General features: G+C 39.6%; 2 protein-coding genes across 15 annotated transcripts; one reads left to right on the plus strand and one right to left on the minus strand.

Moving 5' to 3' along the window:
• Positions 1–1,389: 1,389 nt before the first annotated feature.
• On the minus strand, positions 1,390–5,670 carry LIG4 (DNA ligase 4). Of its 6 annotated transcripts, none has more exons than XM_059839318.1 (2): positions 5,551–5,670; positions 1,390–5,007 (listed from the first exon to the last, which is right to left on the minus strand). In XM_059839318.1, exon 2 carries the CDS (start codon positions 4,993–4,995, stop codon positions 2,257–2,259), a length of 2,739 nt encoding a protein of 912 aa, XP_059695301.1. In that variant the 5' UTR covers positions 4,996–5,007; positions 5,551–5,670; the 3' UTR covers positions 1,390–2,256. The 6 variants fall into 6 exon arrangements, with proteins under 6 accessions (XP_059695301.1, XP_059695307.1, XP_059695305.1 ...); XM_059839324.1 differs by having other exon boundaries at positions 1,390–5,004; positions 5,535–5,625; XM_059839322.1 differs by having other exon boundaries at positions 1,390–5,004; positions 5,551–5,621.
• Positions 5,671–5,674: 4 nt separating this feature from the next.
• Positions 5,675–13,041, plus strand: ABHD13 (abhydrolase domain containing 13). 9 transcript variants are annotated; one of them, XM_059839326.1, is made up of 4 exons: positions 5,677–5,830; positions 7,529–7,564; positions 7,877–7,972; positions 11,673–13,041. In XM_059839326.1, exon 4 carries the CDS (start codon positions 11,708–11,710, stop codon positions 12,719–12,721), a length of 1,014 nt encoding a protein of 337 aa, XP_059695309.1. In that variant the 5' UTR covers positions 5,677–5,830; positions 7,529–7,564; positions 7,877–7,972; positions 11,673–11,707; the 3' UTR covers positions 12,722–13,041. The 9 variants fall into 9 exon arrangements, with proteins under 9 accessions (XP_059695312.1, XP_059695309.1, XP_059695310.1 ...); XM_059839327.1 differs by lacking the exon at positions 7,877–7,972 and adding an exon at positions 8,522–8,661; XM_059839333.1 differs by having other exon boundaries at positions 5,692–5,830; positions 7,533–7,564.
• Positions 13,042–19,823: the final 6,782 nt, after the last annotated feature.

The raw sequence follows: 19,823 nt of genomic DNA on the forward strand, positions 1-19,823 counted from the left end.
TAAAAGAAAATAATTTTGAGGTTGATGCCTTTTAATTTCCTTGCTTCTAGAAAGGAACATGGAGAAACATTATACCAAGTTCCTTCACTGTTAGGTTTGTGAAAGTCAAACATACAGAGTTCTCTCATTCCTATCCCCTCATAGCAAAAAATAGTTCCATAAAATTTTACAGGCCCATCTACTGTTTTGTGGTGCAACAGCTGTTACCAGCTGGAGATGCTTTATGCTCAGTTGAACTATGTTAAAAGGCATTTCCCTAGTCACCTTCAAACAAACCTTTTTTAATCTTTTCATGACATTTTATAACTCCAAGTCCCTCTTTTGAAAGAATTCAAGCTGCAATTATATATAGATTGATAAGATAAAATGGCCTTGGATTGTATTTTAACAGAAAGAGTGACACAAAGTATTGCAAAAACCCCACCAGCACACTATAGAGCTTTTAAAAATCTCTCACCAGATCATTGAGAGGCCATAAACAGAACAGTACATCTCACCTGTTATTTACTATAGCTGACAGATTTTGTCTGATTTCACCTGCATAAGTGGATCTTCTGCTTTTCAAGGATATTAATACAGACTTTTAAAACATACAGATGAACTCTTTCAGAAATGAGTAACTGGAAACTGAGCAACAGGAACCACACAGTTTTAAGTGTTTTACCAAGCAGACGTACTACAGTAAAAGGTGACAAGCTTTCCATAATTTTTTAATTTCCTTCTGAAAAGGAGTTCACATCCAAAATTCAGACCTCAATGAACACAGGGGAACAAAAGAAAGGTGAGGATTTCTGTAACAGAGAGAGGCCAGGCTTTCCTTCATTCATTCAAATCCCTGTTGGGTCAAGGGGTGCAACGGGGCTGCTCCATGAGGGAAAGCATGCTGAGGGAACAGCAAGGCAGGCACAAGGCAGGATCCTCACCAACAAAAAGCATGTCCCACCATACCAGCAACACTCAAGAAAAACAGCAAAGCAGGCCTGGTGATGGCAAATTTGTGGACAGTGACTAACACATTTTACCTATTGAGTTCATTTCAGATAATAAGGGAGCTGCTAATACACTAAGAGATATGAATACAATTCTAATTAACCAGTATTTCAATACTTCCATTAAACCTTTTATATAACAATTCCCAATTCTTTTTACAGGAACTTTTGCATGAACATGATCATGGAAAGCACAGAAGAAAGAGGTCAGCTAAAAACTGACTCCGTGTGGTCTGCCTAACTTAATTTCTGTTTGACACCAATGTTGACATAACAAGAAACAAGGCCTCAACCTTTCTCCCCCCAAAGTTAATGCATGAATTATCTAACAGTAAAAGAAAAAATTAAGTTTTGTGTTTTTCAAAAGTGACTGCTTACTAAAAATAAATACCAGCCAGACTTTAAAAATATATTTTATTTAGTAATTGGAAAAATATACATTGACCTGGATATTTGGAAATTAATCCTACAAAAACTTAAGGAGCATTTTTAAAAGATAAACTGATGGTTAATTGTAAAAGCCTAGTCCTGTCACAATTCACAGTTAAACTGTAATAAGCACAGGAGGTTATTACAATTCTTAAGTAATTGATTTCCATTTCATACATATATAGGTCATTATTAATCCATTCTCACCTCAATGAAAAGTTTTGGTTCTTTTGTACAAAGGCTATTTACACAAAGAAACATGGAATCTACACAATATCCTAAAATCAAAGTGCTTCTGAGTCTGTGTGGTGCTTAATGCTAAAACCAATGTAAGCAAATTAAAACAGTCCAGATGAAGTTTATAAATTACTGAATTCTCTAGCATATAGAATACATACAAAACAAGTCCAGAAAAACATGAATGTGACTGCAAATCGATAGCTAAATAATAAACAGCAGAATCTCCATAAAATAATAATTATAAATTATTATAAATTATTGTCTCCACTTTGAACAATGGAGGCAAGCATTATTAAAGCTAGAACAAACTAGCCAGTTTCAAACATATTTTATTTATGTAAAATTTTAGATCTCTCCTGAGACCTGTTTGTGGATTAAAAGCTTTAAATTATTTATCTTGTGGTGGTTTCTTTCCTTCCAACATAGCTTACCATCCTCCTACTTTCACAACAGTAAAATTAAAAGCCTTCCTCTGATTTCAGCAATTCAGTGTTATTGTTTAGCCAAAGCCAGTTTGTGTGAAAACACACAAAAAATTTAGGACAACCTCACAAAATCCAAGTCCAATCGTGCCTTTGTTCCAATCTTAAAAACTGCTTTAAACTAAGTACTGATTTTCATTCTTTGCGACTCCTTCCTCCATTGAGTGGGTTACCCACAGCTCGGATACAATTTTAAATTTTTTCCCAAATGTTCTCCTGAGTGCTTTCATCTCTTCTACCCGTGAACAATCTTCTCCCACAACAACATGGGAGACACCCTCTTCAAGGTGAGAAACTACTTTTGCACCATAAAAACGGAGCTCCAAAGCTCTAATTGAAAGTGTAGTTCCAGGGATTTTGCTTTGGGGCTCGTTAACAACAGCATAACAGTCCACATAAACAGTGCTTCCTCTGAATATACCGAGCTGACAGCTGCTACACCAATAACGCTCTTCTAGCTCTGCAATCAAGTCCAGAGGTATTGCCTTATTGTCTTTCATTCTTGAGAACACTTCCTTGAGCTGCACAACATCTGTGTTTGCTGTGTAGCTGTCTCCATAACAATCATACTCACGAGCAAAATGTTCTTTTGTGTCAGGAGACATGTGAATCATAAAGGCCGGTTGCCAAGGCACCAGCATTTTGGTTTGAAAACACTGAAGGAGCCACTCTGCACTCACGACATCGTATTTGTTGGAAGCAATGATGTTTTTCACTCTGACATTCTCAACTCCTACAATGACACAGTAAGTCTCTGGCCCCGGGTTCTGTACCACACTGCCACCACACTGGGCTATCCTGCTTTCCAGCTCTGATTTTGAGTATTTTCCCATTCCTGTCATAACACAAAACTCAACATCTTCAAATACATTTGAAACCTTGCTTACACTAGAAAGATCAGGAGCTTTAAATTGCTCAGCTATTCCAATTACCTTCCTCACCTTTGAAACAGTTTTCCTTTTTTTCTCATGTGGCTCATCGTACTCATCTATTTGAAGGTGCTTAGATGCCAGCTTTCCTTGAGCTTTGCTTCTGAGGTCTTCCAGCATGTTTGAGGTCATGCACTCATACCATTCTTTGTCTTCCCTTATCTTCTCAATTCGGGGGAATCTCAAAGTACAGTCAGTTTTATACATATCACTGTCAACAATCTCAGCTGCCTTGATCTGAACTATGACAGAGTTGCAAGGTTCAATGTACATTTCAGGTTTTTCAGCTCCACACAAAATGTTACCAGGAGGGTCCTTCCTATGGTAGGGCTTCCAGTGTTTAGACAGTTTCAAGCCTAGATCATACAACTCTCTCATAGTATAGCCAGAGCCAACACGACAAATGGAGTGGAAAACAGTCGGTTTTTCATTCGGAGGGGGCGTCTCTGCAACAGCACATAGAAAATGAGACATCATTCCACCACGAGACCCCTTCCCCCAGTAACCACCAACAATTAAAAGGTCCAGCTCATCCATCAGTCCATTGACATATTCTGGCTTGATTTTTAACCAGCCTTCCCCACGTTTGTCAGGCTTGTAGGTGGACATGGGATCTTTCACCATAATTCCTTCCTCTCTGTTATCTATGGCTTCATTTAAAGCATCAATTACTTCTTTTCTTGTTCTGGCACTTCTCTTATGGACAACATGTATCCTGCCCTTCACTGGGGTAAATACACTACTTAAGATTTCATATCTTTTGCTTAGTACTGCATGCCCCAGCTTCTGATCATTAACCATCAATACATCAAATACACAGAAGCAGGTCTGCAGATCAGAGTCCTCCACCATTCTTTTTATGTCAAATTTGTTTCCTTTTTGCATAAAAGTTTGTGCCTCAGGATTGTAAGCCATCATTTCACCATCAAGAATGCAATTTTGTATATTGCTCTTAAATACATTATGAATAAATGGCGTTAATGAACCTTCAAGGGGTGAAGCACCAAACTGCTGAGTATAGTCAAACCCATTTCGGGAAAAATACTTGTACACATCCCCATCTTTGTGCATCTGCATACGTTCACCATCCAGCTTAGTTTCTATGTAGAATGTCTGGTTACCCATTTGCTTCTCAATTTGCTGGACATCTGCAATAGCAGCAAGCATTGGTTTAAAGGCAGAAAACAACATGATAGAAACATCACTAAGTGAGACAGAGGGATCATGCAGTTGTCTGCAAACTTTTTCCAAATCAGTCGTAACATTGTGCAATTCTGCAGCATCAGGATGAAAAATTGAAAATATAGTTTGTTGACTAACACCAAGCTTTAGATCCTTTATAATCATTCGAATAAGCCATTTTTGTTCCAGTGCTGTGCTCTGGGTAATTAACTGAAGAAGACTTTTCTTTAACTGACCCTTGTTTTTAGCAGCATTATTATTAGCAATCGCATCTAAATGTTCATTGACTTGTTCTACTGTCAGTCTGCCTTGTTTTGGGCTCCTAGGTTTTAGCACAAAGTATGCGATCATTGCAAAATCTCCAGCATCTCCACGTGAGCCCGTAGGTGTTCTGTAATTTAAAAGCTTTGCAGCATCTTTTCCATCTTTTGGTAAACTAAGCAGATCAATATAGAGCTTTGCAAGCATAGTTTCTTTAATTCCATATGCCATCCTTTCTCTTTCCAACTGTGGGAGAATAAGCCGCATAGCTGGGTAAAAGGAATCTGTGACATCTTTCTCTTTTTGATGAAGTGCATTGTGGAATTTCCTCCAGGAATCCAGAAAATCCTTGAAATACTTGGTTTTCTCTGGACGAGTTTTGGACTTCTGTATTCGCTCCAGAGTAGAACAGAGATCTGCAAAAGGCACGTGAGAGGCCACCGTTTTTTTAGGAGGAGGCTGTGAAACAGGTGCAGAAGCCATCAGTCTGTTCTTCTGGGAACAAAACAAAGTTATATATTTGTAACAAAACGCCAGCAGGTTATCCTGTCTAAGAAAACCCCGTATCTAATTAGGATTTATGTTTTCTAATTTTCCTACCTAAGATCTAACCACTATCTTAAAGTTCGCCTGCTAAGTCCTCATTTAAGGGTCAAATTGAGCAGCGAGGCTGCGACATTGAAATCCCGGCATCACCTAGACATTGGTCTGCACGGCAGGAGAAGGCATCGCGCTCCCCTCCCGCTGCTGCTGCGGGACCTTTCAGTGCTCGGTAACCGATTTCCTCCTCCGCTTTCCCCGAGAACGCAGCCTGGCCCCACACCACCCGCCTCGGTCTCTGCCCCCGGCCGCTCTGTGCCGCCGGAGGGAGCGGTGTCCGGCGGGGCCGGAGAGGGGCCGCACCCCACACGGCCCAGCACGGCGCTGCCATGGCCGCAGCGCGGGGGGAGCGGGCACCTCCCGCTCCGCACGGGATCACACAGCCAGGGACACGGAGGAACGGACACCCCGGGCGGACTCACGGTGAGCCGCGGGTACCTGCGGAGCCAGGCTGACAACCGGCTTCCCACCGCCCCGGAAGAGGAGGGCCAGCCGGTGACGCCACGCTCCTCCCCCGGGCCGGGGCGGGGAACGGCGGCGGAGCCCGGGGCGGGGAAAGGCGGGGAGACGAGGGAGAACGGCCGAGCTGTGCCCTGGAAGCGGAACCGCGGCTGCGGTGACTTCCTGCCTCGGGAGGAAGGAGCGGTGGTTGAAGTTGCGCGTCGGGGTCTGCGCTGGCCCGAGGCACCGGCGGCGGCCGCCCGGGAGGATGCGGCGGGTGGGTCTGGCGGGCCTCGGACCCACCGCGGCCGCGGCACGGGACGGGGGCGGTCCCGGCCCCTGAGGCCGCGCCGGGCCGGGGGCGGCGGGGGCGGCCGGCGGGTTTGGGGTCCGGTTTGGGTTCTCGCCGGGGCTAAACGCGGCTCGTCCCTAGGGCGGCGGCAGGCGGGACATTGCCCCGGGCGGTGTGCGGCTCCTGTGCCCGCACGACGGAACGTGGCTGCCGAGGCGCTGCTCCCGTGACAGTGCCGATAAAAGTTCCTGCAGGTGCCTCTCTGCGAAGCCCCGGAGACCTTAAGGTTCTTGGCAGCACGGTCTCGCTCCACTGTTCGGTTTGTCTCCACTGCCAGATAGAACAATTCCTGCAAATGGGTGCCTGTCGAAGGCGGGGCCGATGGTAGCTGTAGTGTTCTAAATGGGCCAAGTGATTGTTTTGAAAAGGCTGAATTGGGTGTTTCTCGTCACTCAAAAAGGAAGCAATTTAACAAGCTTCGAAATTGCTGTGTTTTAGCAGCCTAAGTCCCTAGAAAGTTAAGGTTCCAAGTTAAGGTAGAGCCAATCTTGGTTTGTTGTTGTTTGGGTTTTTGTTTTTTGTTTTTTGGTTTTTTTTACACACTACCATCGTAATTCGAGACATTGAATCACGATGATACTTTGTACCGTTTGTCAGCTGGGAGGAGAAGTATCACGCCAGTTACGGGGAAAACATTTTCAGTTGTCGATATGTACAACTTGATGCAGAGCTGGGGATATTGGCTGTTGGAAATGAGCAGGACAAGTGACTCGTTGATTTTAAAGCCAGAGCCATGAAATGTGTGATGCTTAAATTATTGTTACTGTACTTTTTCCTTTTTTAGGAGTCGCTACTTTGCTGTTGTTTTCCTATTTTTTTTCTTTATTTTTTACTGAATGTTTCTGTAGGAATTTAGTACTAAGAAAGTGTATTTTTCTGGTCCTTATTAAGCTTGTAGGTTTTCTTCCGGATCACTTCCCCCCCTCTGAAACTAACTTCTTATAGTTGAGGACCTAATATTTCTACTTCCGGAGGTCTTCTGAATAAATATGAGTAAATGTAATGCTTGTGCAAATCTTGTGGGCATCTGGAGGAGGTAGAGTCTAGGAAAAGGAAGTGGAGACAAACAGATGTTGTTAGCTATTTCTTAAGAAATATATTTGATTTTGTTTGTTTGTTTGTGTTGAAATCCAAAGGTTTGCAGTGAGTGTTAAGGCTTTTTTTTTTTAAAGCTCTTCAATGAGGAAGCAGCCATTAAACACCTGATTGTGCTTCTTAGCACTAACTTTAAAGCTACTTATAAAAGTTAGTTTTAAGGAGAGAATGTAATGTTTTTAAGGACTATGTATAGATGCTATGTTATTGTTATATATGTATATTATTATAATATTACAGTATTGTAATTGTTATACTTTGTGTTGTGTATATAGTCCAGGACATTTCATTGTGATTCTTGAACTTCATTATAAGATGTTTTCAAGTTCATCAAATGTTTTAAACAAGCATTCAGCTTGAGAGGAGGAGCATGAGATGCACAATTTCATTAGTGAAGCAGTTGTACTTTTTAGGGGGTTTGGCTCTTATCACTTCTTAAACTTCTTTCAAGTAACAAGATAAGCAGTAAATTACATGTGTAATTCAAAACAATTTTACTCAAAATTCATAAATGGAATTGTCTTTCAGGCAGAGATGAAGCCTGGGAAATCATCACATCTAAAGGTAAATGTTTTATGATATGATTAGTGTATGAAAATAATACTGTTTAATATTAAAAATACAGACGAAGGCAAAACAACAGAACCTGGGGCAGATACAAGAGTAATTTCAGCTGCCATTCAAAATGAATGAAAAATTGTTCCCTAGTACTTTAAATATACACTTGAATTTTTGTGGGGCTTTTTTTTTTCAGTTGATAATGGTGTTAGCCATTTAAAAATAGCATTAGGGCAAAGTAGAATATTATTAAAATGCCTTGCTCATAAAGAGGTTTCTTTCCTGAAAATTTTTATTGTGAGTGATTTGTATTTTCAGTGGCTACCTAATTTTGGGACTTGTAGCTCATCTGATAGAGGTCTGCAATAGTTCCTAGGCTGTGGAGTCAGCTGTGGAGATGTACAGATACAGGGGGTGGGTGTGTATGTGTGTGTATCAACAGGTGTGTATATCCCAACTCAAAGCTGAAGCTCACCACTTCCAAATTTCCTTTCTGTTTTGAGAGACAATACAGTTCCATGGCAGTTTAAGCCAAAGGTACAGCAGCAAGTCTTACTTTCCTTAGGTTTTAACCTTGAGTTGGGCTGCATTGCTGTTCCTATGTGGCCATGGTTTCCTCAGTAAAGCTTTGTATTTCAGTACTGTCTTCTGCTTGTTTTGTAAGCTTACGAGCATCGCCAAATAAATAGTTGTAGGAAGTATCGGGATTCCCAAAGTCTCGCCTTTCTAATGCACCTTATCAGAGGGACAAGAGGAAAAAATTATTTTAGATGACATTATACTTATTTACCTAGCCTTTTACTTAGTTTAAATAATCAATGATTGTGAAATACTGTGAATGCTGTAAAATGGGATGTGACTTCTTGTTATAGAAAAATCTTATTTTCAAAGTTACAGCAATTCCATGAAATACAATGCTGTAATACAATATTTCTTCCAAAAACAATATATTTTTTTTTTTAGTGAAGCAAGAGTGCCCTCCAAAAACTTGAAGGGGTGAATGCTTCTTGGTATCACTGGGACATCAGGATGTTATGGGACAAATCCACAACTCATTGTTGTAGTCTAGGAACAGAAGCAGTCTTGTCTAGAGAGAGGATCAGGTTTGTCCAGGCTGGGTGGGTTGGTGGGTCTACTCTGTTTCTCAAGCTGACCGCATCAGACATCAATACACTGTTACATCAGTCTCATACACTGTTCTCCCACTCTCACACCTTTTCCAGATTATTCTGGCCCCCTGTTAGTCATAAAATCAGAGATGCAAGAGAAATGCACCACATGCTCTTTGCAATTCATGATAGAGTATTTGCATCATAAGATGTTACATTGTAAACTGCTTTGATGGTTTATAACTTCCCATCCAGCACACCAGGAGTGGGAAATAAAGACCAAGAAGAAATTTTTTGTGTGTGTGTGTGTGTGTGTGTGTGTGTGTGTGTGTGTGTGTGTGTGTGTGTGTGTGTGTTGTCTTGCAGTATGTTGAACAGTCTCAAATCTCAGCACTTCAAAAAGTGCTGACCTTACTGCTCACTGAATATTACTATATTAGCTTGCCCTTTTTATTTCTGTCCTTGAAATGGAAATTTTGTTCTATTTGTTTCATCTTCTGCTTTCCAAGATAGTGTTTGGAAGGTCTGTTGCTTGGAGCTCCACAAAAAGTGTGGGTTGTAGCTTTATGAAAATGAGATTATATTGATTTGGCTTAGGGTCTCTTCTAGGCTTGTTTGAGAAACCATCCTTTTCTGCTCTAGTGATCTTTTAATTGGTATTTAAAGGTGGGGAGGAACCTAGGAAAAAAATTTTATCATAGTTTCCTAACTTACAAATCTTGCAACAAGATGTGAAGGGCCTGGAAATGAATGGAACAAATGAAGTTTTACACAGATGGGAAAAACATTTTAGTAGTAACGTAATTGTTCAATAAGTCAAAGTGGTCACCTTTTATTTAAATTTGTAGTGAGCATGAAACATTTGTGGCTGTGTAGTTTGCTCTTCCCATTAACTACTTGCTGCTTGTTAAGCTTTAGTTGTAGGATGTACTAGCTTTGCAATTCCAGTAGCTAAATATTTGTTTATACCTATATATATATATATATATACACACACCTATACCTATATATATATATCAGAAGTAATCACACAGCAGCACTATCTCAGTAGTATAATATTTTGATAATATTATCCTGCTGAAATAAAAATAGAAGTGGTGCCCTGCTCGTGAAACTAACATAGCTTATAAAATCAGCTGTGAGTATCAGTCTTCAAATAATAATCCTTAGTGTACATGGGATAGCCATTGCAAAACTTCATCACTTTTATTAATTCTTTGTCTCTTAGTAGTTTTATTTAACAGTGGGTCTCTTACTCTTGCATATATCTTGTTGAGAAAACATTTTTGCAGTTTCTTTCATTTTGCAAGAAAGTCAGCAAAATGTTGAATAGTGTAGGTAAGGAGAAATGGTTTTACTGTCTCATTATCAATGTTCTTATACTCTTGAAATATAATGCAGGAAATGTTTGTTAACTTCTTCAGGAAGTTATCTTAGAAATTAAAGTAATTACTTTATATGTCTTGTAATAATTGTGAGTTTTTTTCAAGGAAAATGGATCACAAGAATTAAATTTTCCTATAGACAGTGTTTGTGCATACTTGGATATGGATAATAAGCATGAATTTATAAATAATATAAGAGAACAAAGTTGAGATAACTGTTCTTTTAGACTACTTTATATTTCACCAGTTTTATGTATTTGGAGTAGATATACTATAGAAAAGCTTAATATCACATTGGGTTTGGTTAATACAAGAATTTTAAGATATGACATATTTATTTTTATTTTGGATTTCTTTCTAATTTTTGCATAAAATAGAGATGGCAGGTTTTCCTGGTCAGATTGGGTGCTCATATCTGTAGAATGCAAAGGCTGTAGCTGCAGAGGTCACCTTTTATCACTCAAGCCTAACAAAATGGCTGGTATAAAATGCTTGCATGCATCTCTGAGTGTCAAACTCCTTTGGAGTTTGAATTCAGATTATTGCTGTGCTATATCATTTTAGGAGATTATAACTTTGTGTCAAAAGTGTACCTATTATATGCTTTATAGCTTAGAGCATATAGTGCTCTTAGTGTTCACACTAAGAGCACTAATCTTAGTGTTCTCAAACAAGTGAGTTTGTGTTGTCCCTTCCATGTAGTGTGATTATTCAGTTCAGTGGTGACTAAATGGTTCTGCAGTTTTTGTGTAGGTTTGGCATATGTTTCCATATGAACTAGGAGTGAATACTGCAAGATCTTGTATGGATGCTGGGAGACATAACTTTTGGTTGGAAAGAAGCTTTAATCCATTATTGTTGACATAACTGTCCTCATGTTATGCTGTGTGTGTGCTTTTGTCATGAGTCTGTTTTCATCTTTGGTATTTTCAGCAGTGCTTTTCATTGACCAGAGAATAATGATTGTTATAAATCAGAAGCAATCAAAATTCAGCAAAAAGAAAAAGCTGTCATAAATGTAAATACAATGTGGTATCTAGAGGAGTCTCTCTCTTCTGAGCAGTTCAGTTGTTGCTTTGTAACCTCAGTTGATTGAGATGCTGAAAGGCAGCCACTAACCCATTGCAGTGCTGGGATGTGTGGTGAGCTTCCACTGGCTGCAGAGTGACGTGCACAGACTTACTGCATGCTACTTAGCAACTTAGAAATAAGGGCTATTTTTGTTTGTGTTCTCTGAATTCTAGAGTTACTTGCATGAGCAGCTTTGACAAACTGGTGATACAGTCTGTGTGGTTGTTCCCTTGTTTTGTAGGAAAGTCTGAGGGAAAGCAGAAGTTACTGTGATCTCACTCAACCAGTCTTCTAGTGCTGTTAATGGACTGCCTGCAGAAATACTGTAAATGGGATTTTGAAGAGTTCTAAAGCCTTTCCTTATGATTGCATTTCTGCTTGTTTTACAGTCAGATGGTTTCCAGAAGTTCAAAGGGAGTTTGCCACCAAATTTTACGTTAATGCTGCAATACATTGACTTGCCATTAATCTTCTGCAAGTACAAATGCTTAAATTGCTACCTTTTTATTTTTCCTATATTTATATGTATACATTTGGGTTCTTTTGCAGGATTTACTTGGAGTAAAAGATCACTGACTTCTACAATGGAAAAATCATGGATGCTTTGGACCTTTGTTAAAAGATGGCTGCTAGCTTTGGCTTCCTGGTCTTGGAGTCTCTGCCGTATTTGTCTATTGCCCTTGATAGTGACTTTTCACTTGTATGGAGGCATTCTACTCCTTATATTAATATTTGTATCAATAGCGGGTATATTATATAAGTTCCAGGATGTTCTGCTTTACTTTCCTGAACAGCCCTCTTCATCACGCCTTTATGTTCCTATGCCTACTGGTATACCACATGAAAACATCTTCATCAAAACCAAAGATGGAGTTCTTCTCAATCTTATTCTGCTGAGATACACAGGGGACAATGCAGCGTATTCTCCAACCATCATTTACTTTCATGGGAACGCAGGCAACATTGGCCACAGGTTGCCAAATGCTTTGTTGATGCTGGTAAACTTGAAAGTAAACTTAATTCTGGTCGATTATAGAGGGTATGGCAAAAGCGAAGGAGAAGCAAGCGAAGAAGGCTTGTACTTAGATTCTGAGGCTGTCTTAGACTATGTGATGACTCGGTCTGATCTTGATAAAACAAAAATTTTTCTTTTTGGCCGTTCTTTGGGGGGAGCAGTAGCTATTCACTTAGCTTCTGAAAATTCCCATAGGATTTCTGCCATCGTGGTGGAGAACACCTTTCTTAGCATCCCGTACATGGCCAGCACTTTGTTCTCTTTCTTTCCGATGAGGTATCTTCCGCTGTGGTGCTACAAAAATAAATTTCTATCCTACAGAAAAATCTCCCAGTGCAGAATGCCTTCTCTCTTCATCTCTGGGTTGTCCGACCAGTTAATTCCACCAGTTATGATGAAGCAACTTTATGAATTATCCCCAGCTCGGACTAAGAGATTGGCAATATTTCCTGATGGAACTCACAATGACACTTGGCAGTGCCAGGGTTATTTCACTGCACTTGAACAGTTCATCAAAGAAGTAATAAAGAGTCACTCCCCTGAAGAAGTGGCGAAAACATCATCTAACGTAACAATAATATAATTGATATTCTCCTTTGGGGTGGAGTGGGGCAAGTACCTGCACTGTACCTTGATTTGTGATAAGTGGTAAAAGGATGTCTGTTTTTAAATGTATGTCATGTCTGTACTTGCCTAAAGAGTGAAATTAAACTTGGAAAGGTCTGATATTTTATTAAGGTGTTCCAGATAACTTTTACATTTGCAGCATTGTAAATGAACCATTTTATGTCTTTCTCATACTTTTTTGGTATCTCTGTCCATATATTCCACTTGTTTGATATGTACAACAGATGCTATTAAAGAAACTTGCTACAAAAGTAGTACAGAATGTATTTAGAACAACAGGAGGCTCTTTGGTATTCACTGCTGTATGTGTGAGCTTTTTGGACAGCCATGGTTAGCACAATAATTACTTGCTTCTCCTAGAGTTTATTTAAAGTGTGCCATGCATGAGATTAGTGTTTTATTTCTTGAAATTTTATATTATGCAAAGTGGGAAGATTTTAATGCGCTAAACAATATAAAATAACATAAATGGTAGAGTATACTTGCAGGTATACTATCCTGGGTTATTACTGGTTTCTATGGTTATGCAAACTTATATATGCCAAACTGCAGTTGAAGATGAAAAGATACTTTCCTTATTTTCATTTGCTGTTTGTATTATAATAGTGCACAGAAGGTTGTATGTGCCTGACATCATGACTTCAGGATTTTACCCAGGCAATTTCTTTATAGGAAATAGAAGTAACTTTTTCTGAAAGAGATCAGTGCAATCTAAGCTCCTTTCTGCCTCAAGCTCTCCTCACTAATGCACAGGAAAACTATTTGGTAGTACTAGTCTGCTTGTGCATTTGAGGTGATAATTCTTAAGGCAAAATGGGTGGTCATACAAGGTAAAAGTAGGTTTTTGTGTTCAGATTTTTATGCTGGGGTAGTTAAATGTTTGTACCTTTATTTATACCTCCTAAAGGAACAAATTCAAATAATTACCAGTGATCACATGATTAGAGATAAATGTGTACAGTTGATACAGTAAGGATAAAGAAAATGAGCAGATGGTACTATCATTGAGGGAAGAAAGGCTCTTCAGACACTGATTGACTCCAGCAACAAGCCAAGGCCAAGGGCACAAGGTTCAGCAAGATGAAAGGCAGGGTCCTGCGCGTGAGTCAACCCCATGCAGCACTACAGGCTGGGGAAAGAGTGGCTTGAGAGCTGCTCAGCAGAAAAGAGACTTGGAGGTGCTGGGCAACACCTGCCTGGATGTCAGCCTGCAGTGTGTCCAAGTGGTCAAGAAGGCCAATGGCATCTTGGCCTGTATCAAAATAGTGTGGCCAGAAGGATCAGGGCAGTGATCCCTTTACTTGGCACTGGTGAGGCCACACCTCAAGTCCTGTGCTCAGTTCTGGGCCCTTCACTACAAGAAAGACTTTGAGGGGCTGGAGCAAGTCCAGAGATGGGTAACAGAGCTGGGAAGGGTCTGGAGCACAAGTTGTGTGAGGAGCCACTGAGCGATATGGTGGTGTGTAGTTGAAAGAAAAGGTAGCTCGGGGGAGACCTCATTGCTCTACAACCACTTGAGAGGAGGCTGTAGGAAAGTGAGGGTCAGCCTCTTCTGCCACATTTCAATTACAAGGATGAGAGGAAATGGCCTTGCATCAAAGAAGGTTCAAATTAGATTTATAAAACAAATTTCACTGAAAGAGTAGTTAGCCAATGGACTAAGTTGCCCAGGCAGGTAGTGGAATCACCAGCTCTGGCATTATTCAAGTCATCTGGATGTGGCACTTGGGAATATGGTTTAGGGGTAATTATGGTTGTGTTAGGTTGATGATAGTACTACATGACCTTGAAGGTCTCTTCCAACCTTGATTCTGTGATCAAAGACATGCTGTTAGCTTAGTCTCTAATGGAGTGTGGGAACTGTTTAAATCTCTTCTGCAGGATTAATTACTCATCTGCTGCAGCTGAGTTTGCCTCTTCAAAATATTTTTTTTTAATAGAACAAATTGGAAAATCTTCCACACAATCTTTAAAGTTGCCCTTTGGATTCAAATTTTTAAGTAAACTTTTCTGCCATGTTGTCCTGATTCAGAAAAGCATCTCAGCACACACTTAAAATCTGTTTCCTGAGGGACAGTCATATTTTAAGCTTGTGCTTGAGTTCTCTGGTTGAATAAAATTGCTTTCCTGAACTGGTGCCTTAATGGTTATGCCTCCTAATGGAATTATAGTTCTTATGTACTTATGTGGGTAGTAGTTGTCAGCAGTTTGTAGACAGGATGATACATCTTTTCATAAACGTGATTTTTTTTTAATAAGCATTCACATACCAGAAGTTGCTGCTTTCTCTGGTAAGTATCTTTTGTGATACTTTTATTAAGGTTTTTGTAGAGTTGATTGGAAAAATTTGATTGTGGATCTATAGACATAAAAACATAGAGCATACTTTTCAATCTGAGTGAAACCAAAACTATCTTTTCAGCCTTACAGTGGTGGTTTTGGGTTTTTTTTCTTCTGGGGAGAGGGGTACTTGGGCACAGTATATTGGAGAAGTCTGGCTGGGGGCTGGGAGATGAGGCTGTGTTTGTACAGCAGAAAGGAGTTGATAGATGTCACATTGCCTTTCCCTGATGTATTCTACAGTGAGATGAGAGCTGCTTGCGTAGGTTGTTTAGTTTACTTTACATTGCTTTAGAATAGAGGTGGAGGGAGAGAAGGAAAACTAGCAGTCAAATACTGCTTTTCTAAAATTCAGTTGATGAAGCCAGAAGAGTAGATTAATTTTTGGAGACAGAATGAAGAGAAAGTAATTGTTTCAGAAGTTGTCATATCTTGACATTAAATACCATTGGGCGCAGTGGGGGGGTGGGGGAGGGGAGGGTGTTCACAAAGCATCAATTTCTAAAGTAACATGGCATTTAACCCCACTTGCCACCAATCAAAACTCCCAACCCCAGAATACCCCTAGTATTATGTGGTACTTGTATGCAAATGAAGTATTCCTATTTGAGCACACAGTTGCTAAGACAAAGGCAAATGGGTAGTGTTAGATTATGGCAATCTGAAACTTCAAAGTGGGCTGTATCTAAACATTACTTTTTATTATCAAGCCATATGTGTTTTCACTGTATTGTCTGCAGGATATAAGTATGAAACTTTAATTTTGCAGGTATTGTGTGTGAGTTGACTCAATTGTCATATATGCATCCTTTACATTTGTGTGGTTTCTTCCACCTTCCACATATGCACAGTTTTGTTTCTCACTTAATGGGTTGGCCACATACATTTGTGAGTGAATGTTATTATGCTGTTTTTCATTGCATTGGTTATGAAGTCCACGGAAGGAAAATAGGAGGGAAGTGATGTTTTTATGCAAGTTTTTCACTGCTCTGCATACAATTCTTTAAGGGAGGGAGGGGGAAAGAAGGGGGAGGAAATTTGTTCTGACAAGTGAAGACTTGTTTTTATTTCATGGACTGTGTGATGGAAACCACAGTTATCTGCTGCTAAAAACTGAACTGCAAGCAACATAGTAATAATAACTTTAAATTGCCAAATGGTGTGTTGTGATACTGTTGCATTTATTTTATTTAATTCCATTATATGTTTTCCCATAACAGTTATCCATTTGTGTATTGATGTTTCCCAAATATTTGTCCTGTGGATATAAATTTTTAGTTTGGGAAGAAGTTGAGTTCTTTTCACAGGTTTGTAAGAAAGTCTTAGTTTAAGTATCTTCATTAAAGGAATTTTCTGTTTTCTAAGAAGAAATTTAAGTTTAAGAAAAAAAATAAAAAACAAGGTAAAAACAAGGTTCCCAGGGAGGGGTCAGGAGTTGAACATCTGTAGCAGTAGAGTTCCTTGTAAGAAAGCATAAAACCTTGTGTGTGCACACATTGTGGTTTTAATTAGTGGAAATACTTGAGGCTTCCTACTAACCCAAGTTTACATTCCCAGAATTTGTTTCTGAACTGTGAAATGCAGAGTTAAGCTGTGCTTTCTTCTGGAGAAACATTAACTGGTTTAGCTGCCCTCATGTCCATTTCTCAGGTAAAATTAGAAATAGAGCACAAATGCGTTTGGTAGGCTATGGACAATCTGTCAGCTGAAGGGCAGAAGGATTTACTATTTATACAAAATATGCATATCAGCATCTCTAAGCTAATAATTGGGTCGTGTTGGATGTTCACAGTGAAGAATGCAAGGCAGAATTGAGAGTCCAAGGTATGGTCTTTTCTGTTAGCAAAAAGATGCAGACGTACCTCCATTTGTATTTCATCAATTCTTGAAAAATACATTTTTATTTTTGTTAATGACAGGCAATTTTGCTAGGGGCACTTCTGCCAAATATAAAATCAGTGCCTCTTGCATGTAGTGGGATCAGCCTAATGTATCCCATTAGGTATAATTTGCAATGCCATCCTGCTTGTATAATTTAGAGTAGAACCCCACAGAAATGTAAATAGAGATAGCATTTTGAAGTTCTAAATAACACTTATGTTTTGAATTCAGAAACAGTCACTGATTATGAGATGCAAGCTTTTTATTTGATTTTTCTTTAATATATAGGTAAGCCAAAACTGTCTTATGAAGTATTCTTAAGTTTTGTAGACAAAGCATAAATGTTATTGTATATGTGCTAATTGTGGCAAAGTTTTACATTATCATTCTAGTTGGTTTTTACAATAAAGTTAATTTTACAAAAAACACTTTTCTATTTTTATGTACTGACATATGCAATAAATTGATACATTAAAAGTGCTGGTAATGTCTTATTCTAGTTTGTGGCCTGTCTTCAGTGTGTTTGCATGGTAACAGATCAACCCCAAGGTATCATTTTCAGTCACTTAACTAAAGCCAGAGCACATGGACTAGACATCTGCATTGTTAGATGGGGACTTTGTGGAAAGCTATTACATCAGGGGAAAAAGCATATTAATAAATATGTTTCTAAGCTTTGTCATGTATCCTCACTTTCAGGAAGTGTTAGTAAGTAAAACTGGTATGTGGTGGCTCTCCATCACTTTCTAACACCTTTTGCATTTCAAAATTTCTCTGGGGGTCTGAGAGATGGTCTAAGTATTATGTCCATTAGAAAGTACGTTGAAGTGTTTCTGACTAGTTTTACCACCGATGCTGGCAATATTTTAAATGTCAATTTTAAATCCTATAATGCCTCTCAGATTTATAGTTAGTTCATACAGTCAGAGTGGGATACTCAGTCTGAAGCAATTTCTACTTTCTTACAGAGAAATGCATTACTAAGCTTGTATCACCTCTGCTCCCATTCAGCATGGTTAATATGCAATACCCAGAAAATAAGGGCTTACTGCTGTCTTTTATGAAGCTGCAAAATTTATGTCCTCTCCTGAATTACTGCAAGGCTTATAGTTAATTTTTAACCCAGTACCTAGGAAACAGGGCTGTGGGTGGGGGGTGTAGGTGTGGTACATTTGGACACTCTGTTCAAGATACCTATAATTTGGAATAAAAAAAAAAATCTTATTTTTGTAAAGGAAGAAATGGCAGTACAGGAACAACTCCAGATTTGACTACTTCATGTGAATTTTGCCCTGAATGAGAAGCAGGTTGCTGTCTTGTGAACTATGTCACTAAAACTTGCTCGTGAAGTAGTGTTCTGGAGATCACAAGTCTTGCATTTGCTTTCTCTTACTTGAAAATTGATAAGCAGCTGGGCTTCCAAGTGCAACATAAACTGTGTCTTGGAGTGTCTCATGATGTTATATTCATTTGCTTACTAGGTGGGTGTAGGCCTTTATATCAGGTAAAACACCATATTTTAATTTTCCACTGAATTTGTGAGTACTGTTTAAATCATAGTAAACTTTTGTGAGGACGTATGAACATCTAAACTAAAATTGGAGCAGCCCTGATGAGAAGGACTCGGGGGTGCTGGTGGATGAGAGGCTGGACATGACCCAGCCATGGGCACTCACAGCCCAGAAAGCCAAACATGTTGTGGGCTACATCCAAAGCAGCATGGGCAGCAGGGCCAGGGAGGGGATTCTGTCCCTGCACTCTGGTGAGAACCCACGTGCAGTGCTGCACCCAGTCTTCAGCACAAGAAGGACATGGAACTGTTGGAGGGAGTCTAGAGGAGGGCCACTAATCTGATTAGAGGGATGGAGCACCTCTTCTATGAGAAAAAGCTAAGAGAATTGGGCTTGTCCAGCCTGGAAAAGAAAAGGTTTTGGGGTGACCTAATTGCTGCTTTACAGTACCTTAGGGAGGCTACAAGATAGATGGAGAGGCTTTTTGCAAGGTCAGGTAGTGACAGGACAAGAGGGAAAGGCTTAAAATTGAAAGAGAGCAGGTATGGATTAGATATTTGAAAGGAGTTCTTTGCTATGAAGGTGGTGAGGCACTGTAACAGGTTTTATGGAGAAGTTGTGGGTGCCCCATCCCTGGAAGTATTCCAGGCCAGGCTGGATGAAGGTCTCAGCAACTTGATCCAGTGGGAGGCTGTCCCTGGCCATGACAGAGTTGTTGGAACATGGCAATTTTTAAGGTCCCTTCCAACCCAGGCCATTCTACGACTCTATGAAATGAAATCTAGACCAAAGACTTGCTGTCTGCTAAAAGGTCAAGTAGATAAGGTTTTGAGAAAATGCTGAACCATTGCCTTAGCAAAAATTATTTGCTCCCAAGATATTGAACATGCCTGGGTTTTAAATCTCTTGTTGGACCCTATTCAAGGTCTTCATTTTAGATTTTGCACCAAGTTCTGTCTCTGTAAGTAGATAGGAAGATACACTGATTATTTTCTGGATTTGTTTTGAAAACATTGATGTGATTAATTTGTTATGCTTCAGCTTGGATGGGGGCAGAATAACTCTTGTATGTTGGGAAAAACAGCAATTTTTCTTTCTCTGAAAGGCAATGCAGCTTAAGAGCAGACTTGGTTTTACTGTATTAAAGAACATGATTTCACTCCCAGCTGGAGATGTATATTTAATAAAGTGAAGCAATGAGCTGAATAATGCAAATCTGCAAGGTGGCTGACAGAAATGTATGTTCACATACCAAGTTCAGAGAGATGTTGCTGCTATTTGACGAGTAACTAAGGAACTGATTGTGCTGCTTGAAGGCAGAAAGAA

Source organism: Haemorhous mexicanus, chromosome 2 (genome assembly GCF_027477595.1).
Source record: "Haemorhous mexicanus isolate bHaeMex1 chromosome 2, bHaeMex1.pri, whole genome shotgun sequence".
Lineage (NCBI taxonomy): Eukaryota > Metazoa > Chordata > Aves > Passeriformes > Fringillidae > Haemorhous > Haemorhous mexicanus.

Coding starts and splice junctions, on each gene's coding strand:
- LIG4 (XM_059839318.1), bottom strand. CDS start 4,995: ATGGCTTCTGCACCTGTTTCACAGCCTCCTCCTAAAAAAACGGTGGCC.
- ABHD13 (XM_059839329.1), top strand. CDS start 11,708: ATGGAAAAATCATGGATGCTTTGGACCTTTGTTAAAAGATGGCTGCTA.